Raw genomic sequence first — 18,636 nt, 5'->3', positions numbered from 1 at the left:
TGCAGGTTTCTTTTTAAGAGCATAAACCTGCTACCATGAAGTGCCACATAAGTCCAATAAATATATAATTACATGTGAGACTTTTTTTTTCTTTTGCAGATGTCCTCAAGGAACTGGTACTGTTAAGCCCTCATGACTTTCTGCACACTTTAGTTCCTTTTCTCCAACACAACCATTGCACATACCATCATAGCAACATACCAAGTATGTATATTCAGATAACAAGGTTATTTATACTTGTACATAAAAATTCTAATTTACAATATAATAAAATAGTTTTGAGATTACAGATTTACTTTGAGGCAGGAAGTAGTTTGAGAGGCAAGAAGAAATTCAATTAACTGCAAAGAATATGACCAACCTAATTAACCCGAGGCATTCAATTATTCACAGATGTTTTAAATTTATTACTCTTAGACTGCTCTTGAAAAATACTCTTCTCAGTCAGAAAAATATATTTTAGGCAGCCTAGAGTGAACAGCATATTTATTGTTAAGGCATTGTTTCTTGATGCCAAAATCAACATTCTATCTAAATAAATAAATAGAGAAAGAGAGGGAGAAAGTCTCCATATACACAGGTGGTCATCTCTTCTTTTTCCTAAACATCTGAGATTTGAAAGCAAGTTCAAATAATATTGATTTGTTCTAATAGTAATCATTAGTTTACTATTACTGTTACAAATTGAGATTTTTATAATTACATATCCCTACTGAAACAGGAAAGTAAATCTTGCAACCATTGAGGCTAAAAATTGCTTTTTGTTTGTTTGTTATTTATAAGACCAATATAGTCTCCCGTCTTATGTACCATAACCATGGACAACTTACAGTAAGGGGAAAAATATTTGATCCTCTGCTGATTTTGTACATTTGCCCACTGACAAAGAAATGATCAGTCTGTAATTTTAATGGTAGGTTTATTTTAACAGTGAGAGACAGAATAACAAAAAAAAATCCAGAAAAACACATTTCAAAAAAGTTTTAAATTGATTTGCATTTTAATGAGTGAAATAAGTATTTGATCTATCAATCAGCAAGATTTCTGGCTCCTAGGTGTCTTTTATACAGGTAACAAGCTGAGATTAGGAGTATTCTCTTAAAGGGAGTGCTCCTAATCTCAGCTAGTTACCTATATAAAAGACACCTGTCTACAGAAGCAACCAATCAGATTCCAAACTCCACCATGGCCAAGGCCAAAGAGCTGTCCAAGGATGTCAAGGACAAGATTGTAGACATACACAAGTCTGGAATGGGCTACAAGACTATCACCAAGCAGCTTGGTGAAAAGGTGACAACAGTTGGCACGATTATTCGCAAATGGAAGAAACACAAAATAACTGTTAATCTCCCTCGGTCTGAGGCTCCATGCAAGATCTCACCTCGTGGAGTTTCAATGATCATGATACGATGAGGAATCAGCCCAGAACCACATGGGAGGATCTTGTCAATGATCTCAAGGCAGCTGGGATCATAGTCACCAAGAAAACAATTGGTAACACACTACGCAGTGAAGGACTGAAATCCTGCAGTGCCTGCAAGATCCCACTGCTCAAGAAAGCACATGTACAGGCCTGTGTGAAATTTGCCAGTGAACATCTGAATGATTCAGAGGAGAACTGGGTGAAAGTGTTGTGGTCGGATGAGACCAAAATCGAGCTCTTTGGTGTCAACTCAACTCACCGTGTTAGGAGGAGGAGAAATGCTGCTTATGACCTCAGGAGCACCATCCCCACTGTCAAACATGGAGGTGGAAACATTAAGCTTTGGGGGTGTTTTTGTGCTAAGTGGACAGGACAACATCACCACATCAAAGGGACAATGGACGGGCCCATCTACCGACAAATTTTTTTGTGAGAACCTCTTCCCTCAGCCAGGGCATTGAAAATGGGTCATGGATGGGTATTCCAGCATGGCAGTGACCCAAAACACAGGGCCAAGGCAACAAAGGACTGGCTCAAGAAGCAACACATTAAGATCCTGGAGTAGCTAGCCATAGAAAATCTGTAGAGGGAGGTGAAGGTTCGAGCTGCCAAACAGACAAAATCCCTCCTGAGATGTGTGCAAAGCTGGTGGCCAACTACAAGGAATGTCTGACCTGTGTGCTTGCCAGCATGTTTTGCAAAGGGGTCAAATACTTATTTCATTCATTAAAATGCAAATCAATTTATAACTTTTTTGAAATGCTTTTTTCTGGATTTTTTGTTGTTATTCTCTCTCTCGCTGTTAAAATAAATCTACCATTAAAATTATAGACTGATAATTTCTTCGTCAGTGGGCAAGTGTACAAAATCAGCAGGGGATCAAATATTTTTCCCTCACTTTAGAAACAACAAAAGCAGTAAAAAAATAAAAACTCACAGTCTCCCCCCCCCCCCCCCCCCGGCATCTCATATATTAACAGACAACTTCACTGGACTATAGCCTCATGTTTCCCCAATGCTTGTGGAAAAAAACCCAAGTACAATACATTTCAGAAGGCTAGATGGGCAAGGACTTGCTGGATCTGAGGGGAAAGAGTGCTCCAAAGGGCAGGGGGCTTCAAAGGGCAGAGGGCTCCATTCCCCTTATTTCCAACATCAGAATTTGCGACCACATGCAGTCCTTGTTTAATGATGGCAACTGGGAATGCTCACGTTGGTGCTTTGGAAATTCTGGTCCCAACTGCCATTATAATCTGAGAAATTCCTGTAGTTTTCCCATTTTTAGTGGAAAGGGGAATCGGGATAGAATGAGACTGGAACTCAGCAAGATAATATGTTGGTACATGGAATAGTGTTGACTTAGGATGAAATGAGAGGTTGTGGGGATGTTGCTGTTTTTATTGTCTTGTGAGCTGCCCCGGGTTATAGTTACAATATGGAAAGCTGTATCACTTTTAAAAATAAATAACACTTGATCTGGAGCTTTCTTTAGAATGATCTAGGTGTGTGTCATTTGGAAAGATAAGTATTCTCAGCATCTGTTCACCTGTTTTATCGATCTTGAATGTTTCCATATCAAACACATAAAGTGGTTCCCACAAAAAGGGAATCTTGCACTCAAAATTCTAATTAACATATTAGAATCCCATGAAATGTATCCCAATTTGAAGCATGTCCTATAGAAAATCTGTCCCAGCAGCTACACAGATTACATAGATGTGCTGTTTTCTCTGTCTACAGACAGATTTTTGGATGCAAGTGCCAAGGCCTCAAATCTCTTGTGAAGTATTCTCTGCTATTGTATCACATGGGTCTTCCTTTTAATGGCTGCTGGGATAACATCAACCAAGGCAGCTATTCAACTGTCATAGTTGCCCAAATGCATATTGCCTTGGGAGAGCTGCCTTAGTATCACTGGACAGAGGGATTGGAGTTTGTTGTGTGGTATCGATTATATTGCATGTGATAAAATGTGATAAAAATAGCAGTTATTGGAAAATCTTTTACCACTTTTAACTGGTTTCAGTTCTGCTTTTTATATCTTCATTTCTCTCTTCTTGAGCTAATTGCTCGTCTTAAAAATAATTCCATCATATCCATGTAAGTGAATATGTATAAATCCTCGAGTTACAACCATTTGTTTAATGACTGTTCAAAATTCCAAAAGTACTGAAAAAAGTGACTTATGCCTAGTCTTTGCACTTATGACTGCATCCCCAAAGTTACCTGCTCAAAATTCAGTTGCTTGAAAAATTTAGGCACTTCAGAGCAAAAATAAGGTCATAAAATGGGGCATGACTCGCTTAACAAGCACCTTGCTTAACAGTAGGAGTTTTAGTCACAATTGTGGTTGTAAGTGAAGAGCTGCCTGTACTTTACTTACAATTCAGATAATAAAAATCTCCATAAGAAAGTTGAAGCGGGGAAAAATGAGGAAAAAAAGACTGAAAAATAAAAAGCAGAAAAGGGTGGAGGGTAAGGATCTAAGCTAGCTAGAGAAGCTAAAAATAATAATAAAGTCTCTGGGTGCAAGTCACTGGTCTTTGCTATAGAAAAAAATATAAAAAAGAAGAAGAAAAAAGGGCAGAGAAAGCCTGCGGGTTTAAATTTCTACTTGTGTTTCAGGCACAAAATAACATTACTTCAAAGCTTTAAAGAGGAATGACTGGAATGACTGTTAGGTACCATGTGATAGCAGGGCTCATCTTCTAGGGCAGTGATGGCAAACCTTTTAAACAACGAGTGTCCAAAAACCACCTCGCTCGTTCCCGCTCTGCCCCCGCCTGTTCCGTTTCCTGCCCCGTCCACCCACAGGGCCTACCTACCACCTCTACAGCCCGCAGCAGATCACCCACGTGGCCCTGCAGCGTCATGGCCACACCTGCCTGTGCTCCGCAGGATCATCTGTGTGTAACGGGGCTGAGGGTGGAGTCTTGTCCCTGCTGCCCGGCTGCCATGTCTTTGGCTGCGCTGCTCCACGCGGGCTGTGCCTAGGGGCAACTCTCCGGGGGGGCTGCTAGTGAGGGGGCCATGGGGGGAGGCGGGGCTGGGGTGACGGCATGCATGCTGACAGAGAGGGCTCTGCATGCCACCTCTGGCACACATGCCGTAGGTTCACCACCAATGCTCTAGGGCACAGGTCTGCAACCTGCGGCTCCGGAGCTGCATGTGGCTCTTTCAGCCATCTCCTGCAGCTCCCAGTCCTCTGCTATGTGTAGTCCAAAGAAAACCCAAAGTGGGACTAAAAAGGTTCAACCAATCAATTCAAATATGCAGGGTAGGTGCATATCTCGCCTTGGCTCCACTCTTCAGTCAAACCCTGTTCTGCACATGCGTGCATGTACATGCATGCGCACACATTTTTTGCGGTTCCCAGTTTTTTCTTTTGCGAGGGAACCGGTTCCGAGTGGCTCTTTCATTGTTTCAGGTTGCTGACCCCTGCTCTAGGGTAAAAGGCTGGAAGTTGCCTTTCGTTTCCTCCCTGCCTTTTGCCATATGATCCTCAGTCATGCCTTTTTCAGAATAAATGTTGATTGTTTCAGCCTGTCTGACATGAGGAGCTGTGAAGGGACTCCTTATAGCAGTGGCAATTACATTTTAATGGAGGATAACAGTATCAGCAGCAGTCAAACATAAAGAGTAGATCATGAAGTTAATGGCTTTACATCTATTTATGTATTTGATGTTATATTACTTTAAATAAATTAACAGTGACGGTTTTCTGAGCAACAAAAAGTAATGGGTAAACTATATACCATTTATCTTTTATTTTTTTGGAAGAGAATTGGGATGGCTACTCTTTGTAAAGATGAAATGTACACATTTGGTTAATGCCTCTCCTTTTCATTTCCACTGCAGTGTCTCTTGGTCCTTATTTCCCATGCCGTGAAAATCTGAAGTTGATAGGAGGCAAAAGTAATATCCGCCCACCTCGCCCTGAACTTAATATGTGCCTTTTGCCTACAATGGTAGAAGCTAACAAGGTATTTATTTTATTTATTTACCAAACTTATATGCCATCCATCCTGACAAAGCGACACTAAGCAACTTACAATTATTTAATTAAAATGCACTAAAAATCATTAAAACAATAAATAAGGATCTTGAATTTAAAATTCAATTAAAACAAAATATGTATCAGGAAAGTAGTTTCCTTTATGTAACATTTGATGTTACATAAAGTAACACCTACAGTCAAGGATAAGCTTGATTGATGAGTTTAAGAATTATTGTGATGTGGTTGTTGGTAATGAGAACTGCACTTCTGAATGTATTTGGTTTAATTATCATTCATTGGCTTAATTTATCACAGATGTAACAAAATTCCATTGGCAGCTTTATTATGATAGTTAACTGTTCATTTTTTCATATTTAGATATATTTTTCATGTTTTTATTTTGTTTTGTAAACACAAGTTTCTTTAAATCTTCAGGGTAAAGATGAGGTTTATGACCGTATGCTACTAGATTACTTTTTTTCATACCATCAGTTCATCCATCTCTTATGCCGAGTTGCCATCAACTGTGAGAAATTCACAGAAACTTTAGTCAAAATGAGTAAGTATGAATTTGTGCCATGCCCAAAAGATTCCTTTTTGAGTTAACAAGCACAGTAGTTGACAAAACCTGTTGTTTAGTGCATAGGCTACTGCTTACCGCTTTGTGTATGTGGAAGAGTAAATTGCAACATCAGAATTAATAAGCATTTAATTTTTAAATTCATTGAAGGTAAATTGAATATTTTCTTTTTTATAAAAATTACGTGAAGAGTTGCTTTATTCAGTTTTCCAACTGATTTGCTAAAATAGCAAGTTGGGATTAAATGAATCTTTTTAGCAGAAGCCTACTTGTAAATTCAAAGATAAAGAATTTTATTCAAATTGTTGCCACATTGCTATCTAACTGTAGAATAAATAAGAAAGGCAGGATAACTACACATTTGTCTAAGAGTAAAACATGATAAACATGGTGAATTTGAGTAAATATATGCAGGATTTTTATATTGAAATTACTATTAAACACAACATGATTTTTGGTTGGAAATTGGTGCAAGATCATTGGGTAGACTATAGATTTGGTTTATTTTACAGTTAAACTAGTTTATGCCTTTTAAAATCAATTATTTATTTAACTAGCAACTCTCATGGCAGTTTGTATTGCTCATGATACCTAGTTTTCTTCTTAAGTGTTAAGAGATAAGCAACTGTATTTCTGGCATATCTATACCTTTATAATCTTAAGAACGTAATTGAATTTTTATTTTTAAAATCTAGGTGTTCTTGTTGCATATGAAGGCTTACCTCTTCATCTAGCTTTGTTTCCAAAACTTTGGACTGAGCTTTGCCAAAGTCAGGTAAAATTAATTTATGTCTAAATGGAATGTTTTTATCTGAACAGTAAAGTGTGTGTTTGATCATCATTTAATGACAGATGATGAATGGCATTTTCATACAGGCTTTCTTGCTGAGATTCTAATAACTCCAAATGTACAAGTTTATTGTGAGCAGCACAACAGAGGTTAATCAATTTATTATTTTATTAATAAAGGACAGGGTGAAAGATACTGAGGAATTGTTACAGTCTGGTGCTATATTTACTCTCCTAGAAAATTCTGAAAAGTTCTATTCCAATGATTGACATATGTGTAACATCTCTAACAAATTGAAATCACATATCCACAATGATTCAGATGGAATATTAATTGTGAAGCTCTGATCGCCTTTCTCTTTTTAGTCTTCCATGTCAAAGAATTGCATCAAGCTCCTGTGTGAAGACCCTGTGTTTGCAGAGTATATTAAATGCATCCTAATGGATGAGAGAACATTTCTTAACAACAACATTGTTTATACTTTTTTAACGCATTTCCTTCTCAAGGTATGAAAAATTGTTATGCCTTGGTCAGAGCTTCAGATATTTTCATATCAAAATGCTGTCCCATTGTCCTTTAGGTGCATTGAAGTGGCCCATCAACACAATATGTTTTACGAATCAGGGAGAAGTACACAGGGCTGAGGTTATGGAATGTGGTTGTTGTTGCTGGTCTAATATATGCTGAGGAGGTGTTTTTTTTTAAAGAAAGATTCTTCAGTAATTGGTTTATTTGAACTGCTGATGAGTCTCTTTTGTGCCTCTCCAAAAGTGAAAGAAAGTAGGCACTTAAAAAATTGGATAATATAAATATTTTGTTGTGCAAATATTAAATAGATATTCCAATTTGCAATGTATATACATACATTTGTGAATTAAATAATGTAAACATTAATTTTAATGTGATACACATGACAATCAGTATAGATCTGTTTTTCCACAGACAGTTGTCTTCTTTTTCTTTCAATTCTACACCCATAGTTCAGTTTACCGTAGGAAATAGTGCTATGATGACATCATTTCACAGAATTGCAAATTAGGTTTCAGAATTCCTTATTTTACAGGTACAAGGACAAGTGTTTTCTGAAGCAAATTGTGCTGGAATAATCAATAATCTGATTACAAATTTGATCAACCAGTATCAGAATCTGGAATCAGAATTTGCCAATCAGCGAGTTGAAATTTTTAAAGCAAGTTCTACTTTAAATGGGGTAAATAAACTTTATTTTCTCTTTAAATACTGTATTGATTTACGTAAAGCATTTTTATTCCTATAAGTTAAAAATGACAATCCTACAGTGACAGGCATGTATGTATGTATGCATGCTTATGTATACATACACACATATAAACACGTATGTATGTATGTATGTTTTTGTAGATTTTCATGGGTACAGGTATGTAGGTCTTGGCGTATTTGGGTCTTTTCCCGTGTAAGATTAATAGTGTCTTGGCGACGTTTCGACGAGGTCCCGCTCGTCATCTTCAGGCTGGTGTCTTGCACAAGCACGAAGCCGAAGACACCAGCCTGAAGATGACGAGGTACACACACATGCATATACATACACATACACATACACATCTATATATCAATAAAGGAGAATTATTTGTAATTCAGGGTTGAAATGAGGGGTCCTTGATGCTCTCTGAGCTTCCTTGTTTTCTTGCAGACGTTTCATTATCCAGACTAGATAACATCATCAGTGCTAGTAAGGAGTGCTGTTTGCTGTCAGTTTATATTCTGGTGTCTTGCCTGTCTGGGTGAGGGCGGTCTTAGGGATACTTTTGTTAGGCTGTTTACTAATGGCTCTTTGGCAGTTTCTTGATTTGGGTATTGTTTATTTGATTGCTGGTCTGAAGTTAATCTTGGTGCTGATTGCTGGTAGAGAGGTGTTTGGGTCTTTTTGTTCCTTTTTGGGCTGGTTGATTGCCTCTTTTGCATAGTCTATAGATGTTGTTAATGTCGATGGGTCTATTGATGGCTAATTTGTCAGTGCCAGGCTTCTAGTAATTTCCTGGCATTTTTGGATTTAGCCCGGTCTAGGATTGTCACATTTTCCCAATTGAAACTATGGTTAAATCAATCTATGTGTTGTGAAATTAAAGAATTTTCATCATGTCTTCTGACTGCTAGTTGGTGTTCATGGATGTGTTCTGCCAGTCTTCTACCTGTTTATCCTACATAGTGGTTGTTGCAGTTCTTACATTGTATGTTGTAGATGACTCCTCAGCTTCCATCCTGAATTATGATTATTATTTGTTGCACAGTTAGCCAGATGTTTGAACTAAGATTTGGCATATAAAAATAACACAAAAGCATCCCAATACATAAAATCAGACAGCCCAGACTAAAATGATCCAATAAGCAACAAAATACAAAACAAAACGGGTTTAAATAATAAACAACAATCCCAGGCCTGGAATTAAAGCCAGATTTGCAAAGCTTTAGGAGAGAGAACGAAGTCCTTATCGGTGGGTGGGATGGTTGCAACAGAAAATGGTACAAGGTGATAGTAAAAGGGAGTTAGCCAAAATAAAACCTTGGAAACTAGGCAAAATGGAAATTTAGTTATAGTGCTAAAAAAATTTGTTAACAGTCAAAACTGCATTTATCAATAATACTGCATATGGTACACATTCATTTTCTTATTTTAATAGATATATCAATGTTACATGTTTGTTTTATTATCCTCATTATAATCCTTTTATTTCATATAAAAATACATATTTTCAAAAAAAAATATGACATTCCATTATATTGTAGTATAATATATTTTACCTATTATAATCAATGTTATATTATTTATAGTAAAAGATGCTGTCATCTCTTTCTCCCACTGAGCATAGTACAATAATACTATTTAAACGCTGTTAGATTTACAGCTGTGATGCATCATTGTTAATACCTTCCACTTGTTTCCCTCTTGATTTAAGCTATACAGGATACATGATAAAAACAGAATATCCAAGATATTGATACTGCCAATGGAAAATTATTTTTTAAAATTGACATGTAAAAATGAGTCAGAATTTTCTTCTGCAGGCATAGATATATGCAATTTATTTGGTTACTGTTTATATAATGTGTACATACACTCAGAGAACAAATTAATTTCATTTCATTAAATGCATTGACTTAACTTATCTTTTATAGGACCTTCGAGCCCTCACTTTACTGCTTTCTGTGCACACCCCCAAACAGCTGAATCCTGCCCTAATACCTACTTTGCAAGAGCTACTAAACAAATGCAAAACTTGTCAACAACAAAAAAGCTCATTGCAGGAACAAGAAGCCAAAGAACGAAAAACTAAAGGTTTGTTTTATTTATTAATAAAATCTATACACCACCCACATCTCACCATCCAAGTGACTGTGGGCAGTTTACAAGTAGAAAATTTATTTTGAGAGTCATATTTAACTTTTCCTTGCTGAACCGTGTCTGAAACTACTGCTTGTTCTGAGAACTATTCAGCTGGAAATGTTCTGAAATAAATCCCTATTAAACTGACAAAGTAAAATCAACAGTCTTGTAACATCTTGAAAACTAAATATTTCTCTTCTGGTTGACAGGAACCCAGTTTATCGTGTACATTGAATAATAAGGGTGATAATCATCTTAAAGCTTGAATGTATATAAAATAACTCTAGCACTGATAAGTTAATTAAACAGATAAGAACTTATTAACAAATGATTAACAAAATTTGGGTTGAAATAACTCATTTTTAACCTAGAAATTTTTCTTAAATCAAATGGCTGGGAAGCATTTCAGATGGACCCAGAATTTCTTTTCACCAGCAAAAATATTTCCTAAGCAGTGTGCTCCAGCCAGCAGGATAAAGAAGTTATTCTTGAAGCTCTCAAACATTTCAAAGCATCTTTGGGAAGAGAGGAGGAAAGAGAAATATATAAAAGGAATGTGACATTTTTGTTCTTTCAGTAAAAATAGTTCATTATGGCAGTCGATTCCTATATTATTTCATCAGTATCTATTTTAATTGTACAGATGATGAGGGAGCCACTCCAGTAAAAAGAAGACGGGTTAGCAGTGATGAGGAGCATACAGTAGACAGTTGCATCAGTGATTTGAAAAATGAACCTAGGGAAGCCTTGACTCCAACCAGCACCTCCGACAATGAGACAAGAGACTCCTCCATCATTGACCCAGGCACCGAACAGGACCTGCCTTCCCCTGAAAATAATTCTATTAAGGAGTACCGTATGGAAGTTCCCTCTTCATTTTCTGAAGATATGATGCTAGCTACTCATTCACACCATGGGGAGGAACAGCTGGGCAGTGGAAGATTTGAAGAATGTAAAGATCTGAAAGAGCCATCAAGCTCCAAGGATTCTCACATTATAGAGGATGATAATGAGTTCCCCTCCACATCTATTTCTGCTGTTCTTTCTGACCTCACAGATCTGAAGAACTCTGAAAGTCAAGCTTCCCAGGACCCTGAGTCTGGCTTATCACTTAGTTGTAGCCATTCCAGAGGATTGTTGAGTCACATGCAGCAGCAACATCAAGACATTTTAGACATCCTTTGCAGGACCATTGAATCAACAATTCATGTGGTTACGAGGATATCTGGCAAAGGAAACCAAGCTGCTTCTTGACAGTAGAGGAGCATGCGTGCTTTTAAAGTCTTTTTTTCTCCCTTTTAAAAATGCTGTTTGTATAAGTTCTGCTTATTTCTGTTTTGTGCTTCAGTTTGTCCAGTGCTTTCTGCTTGAATGGCAAGATGAAATTTATATGCTTAATTGGTCAGGCAGAACTTCAAATTAAAAAATTATTTTGCATCTACCGTATGTTTTCTTAAAGGGCAATCAGATAATGAATATGTTTATGTAATTCAAAGTTCACTGTGGTGGCTTTCATTTAATATGCCTGTCTGGGAGAGCAGGGACTCCTTGCCCTGTATGACGTAATTGAAATTTAACTGCATTTTTACGGTGTATAATATTGTGTCCTCTGTGCCAGTTTTGTACCTTACAAAAGAGGCAGCTTGCCTCCAATTGCTGTGGTTCTTATTATCAAAATTAAGTTTACTTGTATACTAAACAACCACAAAAAATTGATTCTATAAAGAATCCTCTTTAGCTGTGGCCTGACAGTATACACACACACACACACACTATATATATATATATATATATATATATATATATATATATATATATATATATATATATATATATATATATATATATGCGGTGCTTTATTTAACAGAATACATGTGATGAAAATAAAGCACATTTGATGTAAAATTAATTGTTTTATTTTTATTGACATGACCAATTGCTATTCTGTGCACTTCATTAAACTGATTGTGATGACTTTTCATTTGTTTTTATATATGTTGCCTCTGTAGTCCATTATTTCCTTTCCAGAAATAGGAGCTCAGAGAGGTGTGTGCACGCTTCCCAGCTGCTCTGTTCCCTGACATCTATAGTCTGTTGAAGAATGGACAGGGCTATTTAGAATACTCTATACTCACCTACATATCCCTGTAAAATCCCTAGTGAAGCCAGTACTCCTCTGAGTCTCACACGTGGTGATATATTTTACATTTTGGATACCTTTTTTGTCTGTAACTATTTTTAATAAAGCAATGAATACATCTGAGTGAATGTCAGAGGATGTATCATGCATTCAGAAGAAAAAATGGAAAATTAATAAAGGATTACAAATACACATTTTACAGGAATTGCATTATATGTCATAAAATTACATGACAACTTCAAAATGAAACTTAAATATCAGATTATGATAATACTAAAAGTAGTAGCAGTATATTTTAAAATAGGGTTTTCAATCCTATATTGAGCAAATGCAGATAGATTCTGAACGGGGCTATATAATGTATGTCAGTTCAGTTCACTATACTAGTGGTTAATATGTGCATAACTAAAAGTAAACATAATTCTATTATTTTAAAAAGTATCCAGATTTGAAGCCAAGAAAATCTTCAGTGAAGATGTAAAAGACCAGAGGGAGTGAAATTAGAAGAGGCGCTTTAGCAGCATAATATACCAAAAGTGTTTTAAAGAGTTCTTGAATACTTTAAAAAAATATTTGGATATTTATAAATCAAGAGAAAATAGTTATCTTTTTTCTTACCAGAGGAGTGAATAAAACGGTAAATACAGTGCATGAGAGGTAAATGCATTTTTAATAAGATTTGTTTAATGCTCTGAATTATAAAAAAATGTCAAATAAAATTGAATAAGAACATCAATGAAAAAATACTTTGTAGTCTTTATTTTAAAAAGCTTAAACTAAATTGGTTTATAACTACACTTTATAAAATAGACATTTTGAATATCAAAGTATTTAGAATAATTCATGGTTGGTAGTATACTATTAATAAATATTCAAAAGTGTTTGAAATGATAAATAATCCTTCACCAATTAAAGGAAAGCATTCAAATAGACATTCTCCACCCACACATGGAAAAGCAAGGATTATGTGACCAACATTACTAGACCTGCCCTTTGTCTACCAATTTCATTGGAGATTTTACAAGCTCTACATTTTCTTTCAAAACTATGTTTGCAGCTTAACAGCCAAGTGATTACAGCAGCAACCAAAAATCATGCCCCCCCATTGCCAAGAATAATGGGGGGGTGTTATTGAGCATGTGTGACTGGCAAGCTAGCCACTAGCCATGCCTGAGATGAATCATACTTTTCTGAGAAATTAAGAGATTGATTTAAACTTTTCCGTTTGTTTTTTAAATTCTCTTAGTTCTTCAATCTGATCATTTGCTAGCTTTGTCATAGATCAAAACTAGAGTAAGAACTAAAAAAGTCCAGCACTGTAGAACAGCGTCTCTCAATCTTTTGGGCACCAGGAACTGGTTCCATGGACAGGTTTTTTATACAGATGGGAGGAGCCTGGTTTCATGTGCTACCTGCATCCTGCAGATGCAGCTTCACTTGTTTGTGTGGACTGATTTCTGGCATGCCGTGGACTGGTGCTGGTCCACGGACTGGGGGGTTGGGGATCCCTGCTATAGAATAAGCAGGTAATCTGCAGATCACAGAGAAGTGTGCCTCTGAATACTTTTTTTATCGTAATAACTATCTTTGGTGAAATCATGCTGTCTCAACAAAATGCTGATAAATGGAGAATTTTTGTTAATACTTAGTAATAAATAAATGTTAACAGTCTTTAATACAACTTTAAACAAAACTCTTACCCTGAAGTACTATCTTCTGAAATCCTGACTGCTCCCCACCTCCAATCCTTCTGTCCAGAAAAGCAGCCCTAGTTATCTGAAGCTTGTCAAATACCATTCATGTGATAACAGCATGCTTGGGTGATTGATTGAATACACAACTTGTAGTTCATTGTGTTACAGATTTCTTGGATTACAGGTAGCTCAGGTTTGTTGTACATAGTAACTGGGTTCTCTGGGCTTTTCCAGAATGTTTACAATATTTTTTGGGACAGAAATGTTCATAGCAACCAATTAATTGATGTCTCCCAGGAAGCTGCCTATCCCCCCCCAGCCTCCCCCCCAAATTAAAAGACTGTATACTGTTTACTGCAAGCCAAACCTCACCTCTGAACTGGTGCAGTAAGGAACCCTCACTGGGATGGGGTGATACATCTGCAAATCCCACTCCTCTGTCTCCTAAAGACCAGAGAAACAGTGCTAAATTTGCTGTCTGAAGGAAATTGAAGGAATTTCAGTAAATTTTCTATTTACAGTTGAGAAGATTCAAGTATCTAAGCACTAAATGCTTCATTTACTATAATAAATTGTGTAGGAACATAAGCATATATAATACATATTTCTCAAAGCACAAACAAATTTAAATCTACTGTAGTGTTATAACAGAGTTTTGCCAATTTTTCATTAGAAAAAAAACTGTGAGAGAAAGGCTGAAAAATAGAAACCCAATAAATCCAAAAGAAGAGAAAAAATGCACCTCTGAGGTTAACTGGTCAGCTATATGTATTATCAAACCAGATAATGAAAAGTTACACAGTGGATAATTGTATTTCATAGCTACCATAGAATTGTTACTTTTGTTTAGCTAAGAAAATACAGATGTGTACACTAAATGTATCTTAAGTGGTATTAGACATTACATGAAAAAGTAAATCTATATTTTTAAATTTCCTGTCAAAGTATAAAGTGGCTTAATATCACTATTAGAAATTCCCACCTATAGACATTTCTGTCTTCATGAAACACCTCTGTACAATAAATTCTAATTTTATCATGCCCTGTGAGACTGTTTCCATTCATAGCTATGTAGTATCTGGAGAAAAATGTGTTATGTGTCATTAACAGTTTGTTAGGAAATTAATTTCATCAGTTCTTTGTAGAAGTAGAATATAGAATTTTTTTTTCATTATGGACTCTTGAGTCCCACATGGATTCTATACCTGCCTAAAACTGTTTGAAACCACCTCAAATCTATTCAATTTTGGGTAACATTCATGTTTTAATTGATCATTTTATTTATATTTTATTTTTCTTTGCTAAAGCATAGTTCATTAGGATAGTTCATCATCACAGTTCATCATCTAATCAAAGAACAAGCTCAGATGGTGGCAACTCCAAAGTTAGAGCCTTCTGTAAAACTAAATCTTCTTTCAAGGCTCCTAACATGGCCTAAAAATTGCCATTCTAAGTCAATTTAATTTTATTTATTAAATTTATTTGCCACTCATCTCACCACAAGATGACAATTGAATGTTTCATCTACTACAAGGAACCCTCCATTTCTGCTATTATCAAATATCAGCACAGGGAAAAAAATGTTCAGTAAGGTAAATCCCATCTAACTCTAAATGGAGTGAAAAAGAATAAAGGCCCAGTTGCAACCCATTCTTGGCATTAACCGTCCCGAATGCCTCACTACAACTGGCCACCTCCAATTTGCTGCAACTAATTCTATGTGGTTGCTGTTCTCACCAGGCTATGGTATCTACCAGTTCTTTAAATTCAGACTACAGTGCTGGGAAGATTTAAGAGCAGATATTTGAGACTGATTTCTCACTTTCTGTGGACTGCGATGGGGAAAACAAAGTCATCTTTGTCATCCATCTCAAGATCATTCAAATCATAATACAGTAGGTCACTTCATGATTACTCAATAAGACCAGTTTTGGTTCTGTACCATCTTTCTTTTGTGGGAGATCATTGATTCTGATGGCAACAGACTTATAATACTTAAGATACATAATTCTCAGCAGTGGACTCACATTTCTTGGAGCAGTCTAAATTGTGGAGAAGCAATAATTCCACACATTTGCTTTCTCTTCATATTTTTTTAGCTTTCACCTCCCAACTGTGCTCCACAACCAAACATGTAACAGATTCTTAGGATCAACATACATGGGCAGCTTACAATATAATTAATATATAATCAATGTATAAAATTAACATTAAAATCAGAATTAGTTTTAAATTTGTTTTAAAATTATCAAAATAACATGTCAAAAGGTGAAAAATTCTAAATGATGAGATTAGCAGTTGTTAATACAGATGGGAGGGGGGGGGTCTGAGGGGATTGGCCAGCCTCAATGCCAAGTTTGGCCTCTTTGCAGGAGGCTGAGATTGGGAGCTTTCCTCACCTCTGAGATCATAGTGTTTCACAATGCAGGGACAGCAGCAGCAAAGACCTTCTTCCTAGGTCTCGAAAGATGGGATCTGCAGCATACCTTTTCTACCTGAACAGGAGAGGCTGATGTAGTGGGGCGAAGCTGGTTCCTATGCAATGTAGAGATTTATTGGACCCAGAAGCAAACTGGCTCCCAGCCCAGTTTACAGAACAAAGTGTTGCATGTGTCCTTGTTTGGGTACCCTGTATGGCTCGCATGGCTGCATTCTGCTGAAGCTTCCAGATACTGTTCAAGGGTAGTCCCATATAAAGAGTATTGCAATAGTCCAATCATGAGATGACCAGAGCATAAATGTCCAAATGGAGGAAACCCCCCTCCCCCATCCAGGACAGGGCATAAGTGCCACATAATACAGTTGGGCAAAGGCTCTCATGGCCATGGCTGCCATCTTCTTTTCAAGCAGGAGTTGTGAGTCCAAGAGGAACCTCAAGTTACACACTAGGTCTGCATGGGATAGTAGTGCAACCCCATCCAGGGCCAAAGATGATAAAATCCTGGATACAGAGAGACCAACCCATAGCCACTTCATTTTACCAGGGTTCAGTTGAAATCTGTTGTGTCTCATCCAGACCCCCCCCCCCAGTCACCAGGCACTGCAAGAGGACTTTTTTTGCATCACTTACTTCACCCAAGTCAAAGATATATAACTGGGTATCAGCAGTGTATTGCTGATACTTTGTCCCATGGTGATGGATGATCTAGCCCAGCAGTTTAATGCAGATATTAAAAAAGAGCAGAGAGTATGAGCCCTGTGGCACAATACAAAGGAGGGTCTTTGAGCTGGACCTCTCGGTCCCTAATGCTGTAAGACTGATAGGGACCAGGCTCAGAGGAAGGAGGTGAACCAGCACAAAACATCTAACTTTTGAGTTGTAGTCAGCATGGATTCTTGTCCAGTCTTCCCTTTTGCTTGGTTCATACTTAAAATAAATTTCTTGACCTCAGCCTTTCACTGCTGCCATTTCATTATGACCTTTCTTTCAGATACTGGATTAAACTCACTATGAAGACTTTTATTTTCTGGAAAGGCTTTAAGGAGGGAGAGTCTGCTTGACAACTGTTTATGCCTTTAATACTTTGCAGGTTGACATGTTCTATAGATGTTTGGCATTGTCAAATAAAATAATAGGGCTACACAAAGATTCAGATTCAAAAGTCAGAATATCATTTAGGGCATACATGTAGTACCTGTCATGAACACCTCCAACCATGTGTGTTCTTCTGTAACTGTGTGTGTCAGGTAGGGAGGAAGTCACACATGCAGGAAAAGATGCAACTATTTTAAAGAATTTTCAACAGATGCTCACGCATACTTTAAAAGTATGCTTAAGGTGATATATAGAAATATTTTTTTAAAAAATAGCTCTTCTTATAACAAGGTGATTAAAATGACTCTTATAAAAAGACCTCAAGCTTAAAATAATTCCATTTTGCAATTGGGCCAAATAAAAATGAGAAGAATAAAAACCAGATAAAATACTGTACATTGAAAACTATGTTGACATCACTTCATTTATTTTTTAATATAATTTTATTAAGAATTTTTATTACAATGGTAAAGATTAATACAAAATAAAGAAAATAGAAAAAGAATAAAAAGTGCAAGAAAAAAGAAAGAATTCTATTAACTGACTTCCAACCTTCATCACAAGTATAGAAAAGTTTAGTAAGTCTTCACTCTCCATAAGACTAGAAAATGATGTATCTTCAACCCATTTCCCATTCTTTATATATAAACAAATTCATAAAGTTTTAAATTATGGTTTTAGCAAAAAAGGATTGCTAGAACGCCTTCCCCAAAATGTCTTATTTTAATCTGGCTCAATTGAACCGACTTTATATTCCTTCCTTTTACCTGTAACAGTTTTAATCTTTAATTCAATCAAATATTTTTGTAGGATTTGAGTTTTCTTCAATTCTTCATCCCATTGGACAGGTTTATTGAAGGCAAGCAAGCCTCCTTTATGGATCCAATAAGAAAATATTTTTGCAGGTCATTTTTTAGGTTTATCAATTTTCTCTCTTTTTTAAAAATAAGCCTCCCAGAGTTACCTCGAGGTAAGATGAATGGCTTATAAATTTTACAAATAAATAAATAAATAATAAACGTTCAGCTACTTTCTTTGGTATACCATGTAAAGTGTCCTTATTCAGTCATTCTCTTGGTCTGCCATTTGTAGTTCCACTCTCAGTGCTTTCTCTGT

The 18,636-nt window shown here is 36.4% G+C and overlaps 1 protein-coding gene across 2 annotated transcripts in view; it reads left to right on the top strand.

Moving 5' to 3' along the window:
- The window catches only part of USP34 (ubiquitin specific peptidase 34), a 152,890-nt gene extending 139,870 nt beyond the window's left edge, over positions 1-13,020 (top strand). For both annotated transcript variants that reach the window (XM_083348413.1, XM_083348412.1), the window contains exons 73-80: positions 100-204; positions 5,282-5,406; positions 5,856-5,979; positions 6,696-6,775; positions 7,156-7,296; positions 7,854-8,000; positions 9,944-10,103; positions 10,795-13,020. In XM_083348413.1, the coding sequence (XP_083204539.1) occupies positions 100-204; positions 5,282-5,406; positions 5,856-5,979; positions 6,696-6,775; positions 7,156-7,296; positions 7,854-8,000; positions 9,944-10,103; positions 10,795-11,405 (1,493 nt within the window). In that variant the 3' untranslated portion in view covers positions 11,406-13,020. The remainder of the gene's footprint in view (positions 1-99; positions 205-5,281; positions 5,407-5,855; positions 5,980-6,695; positions 6,776-7,155; positions 7,297-7,853; positions 8,001-9,943; positions 10,104-10,794) is intronic.
- The last annotated feature ends 5,616 nt before the right edge of the window (positions 13,021-18,636 follow it).

Source organism: Vipera ursinii (genome assembly GCF_947247035.1).
Source record: "Vipera ursinii genome assembly, chromosome: 1".
Classification (NCBI taxonomy): domain Eukaryota; kingdom Metazoa; phylum Chordata; class Lepidosauria; order Squamata; family Viperidae; genus Vipera; species Vipera ursinii.
Note: the sequence above shows the minus strand (reverse complement) of the source record. Positions and strands in the feature narration are given on the sequence as shown.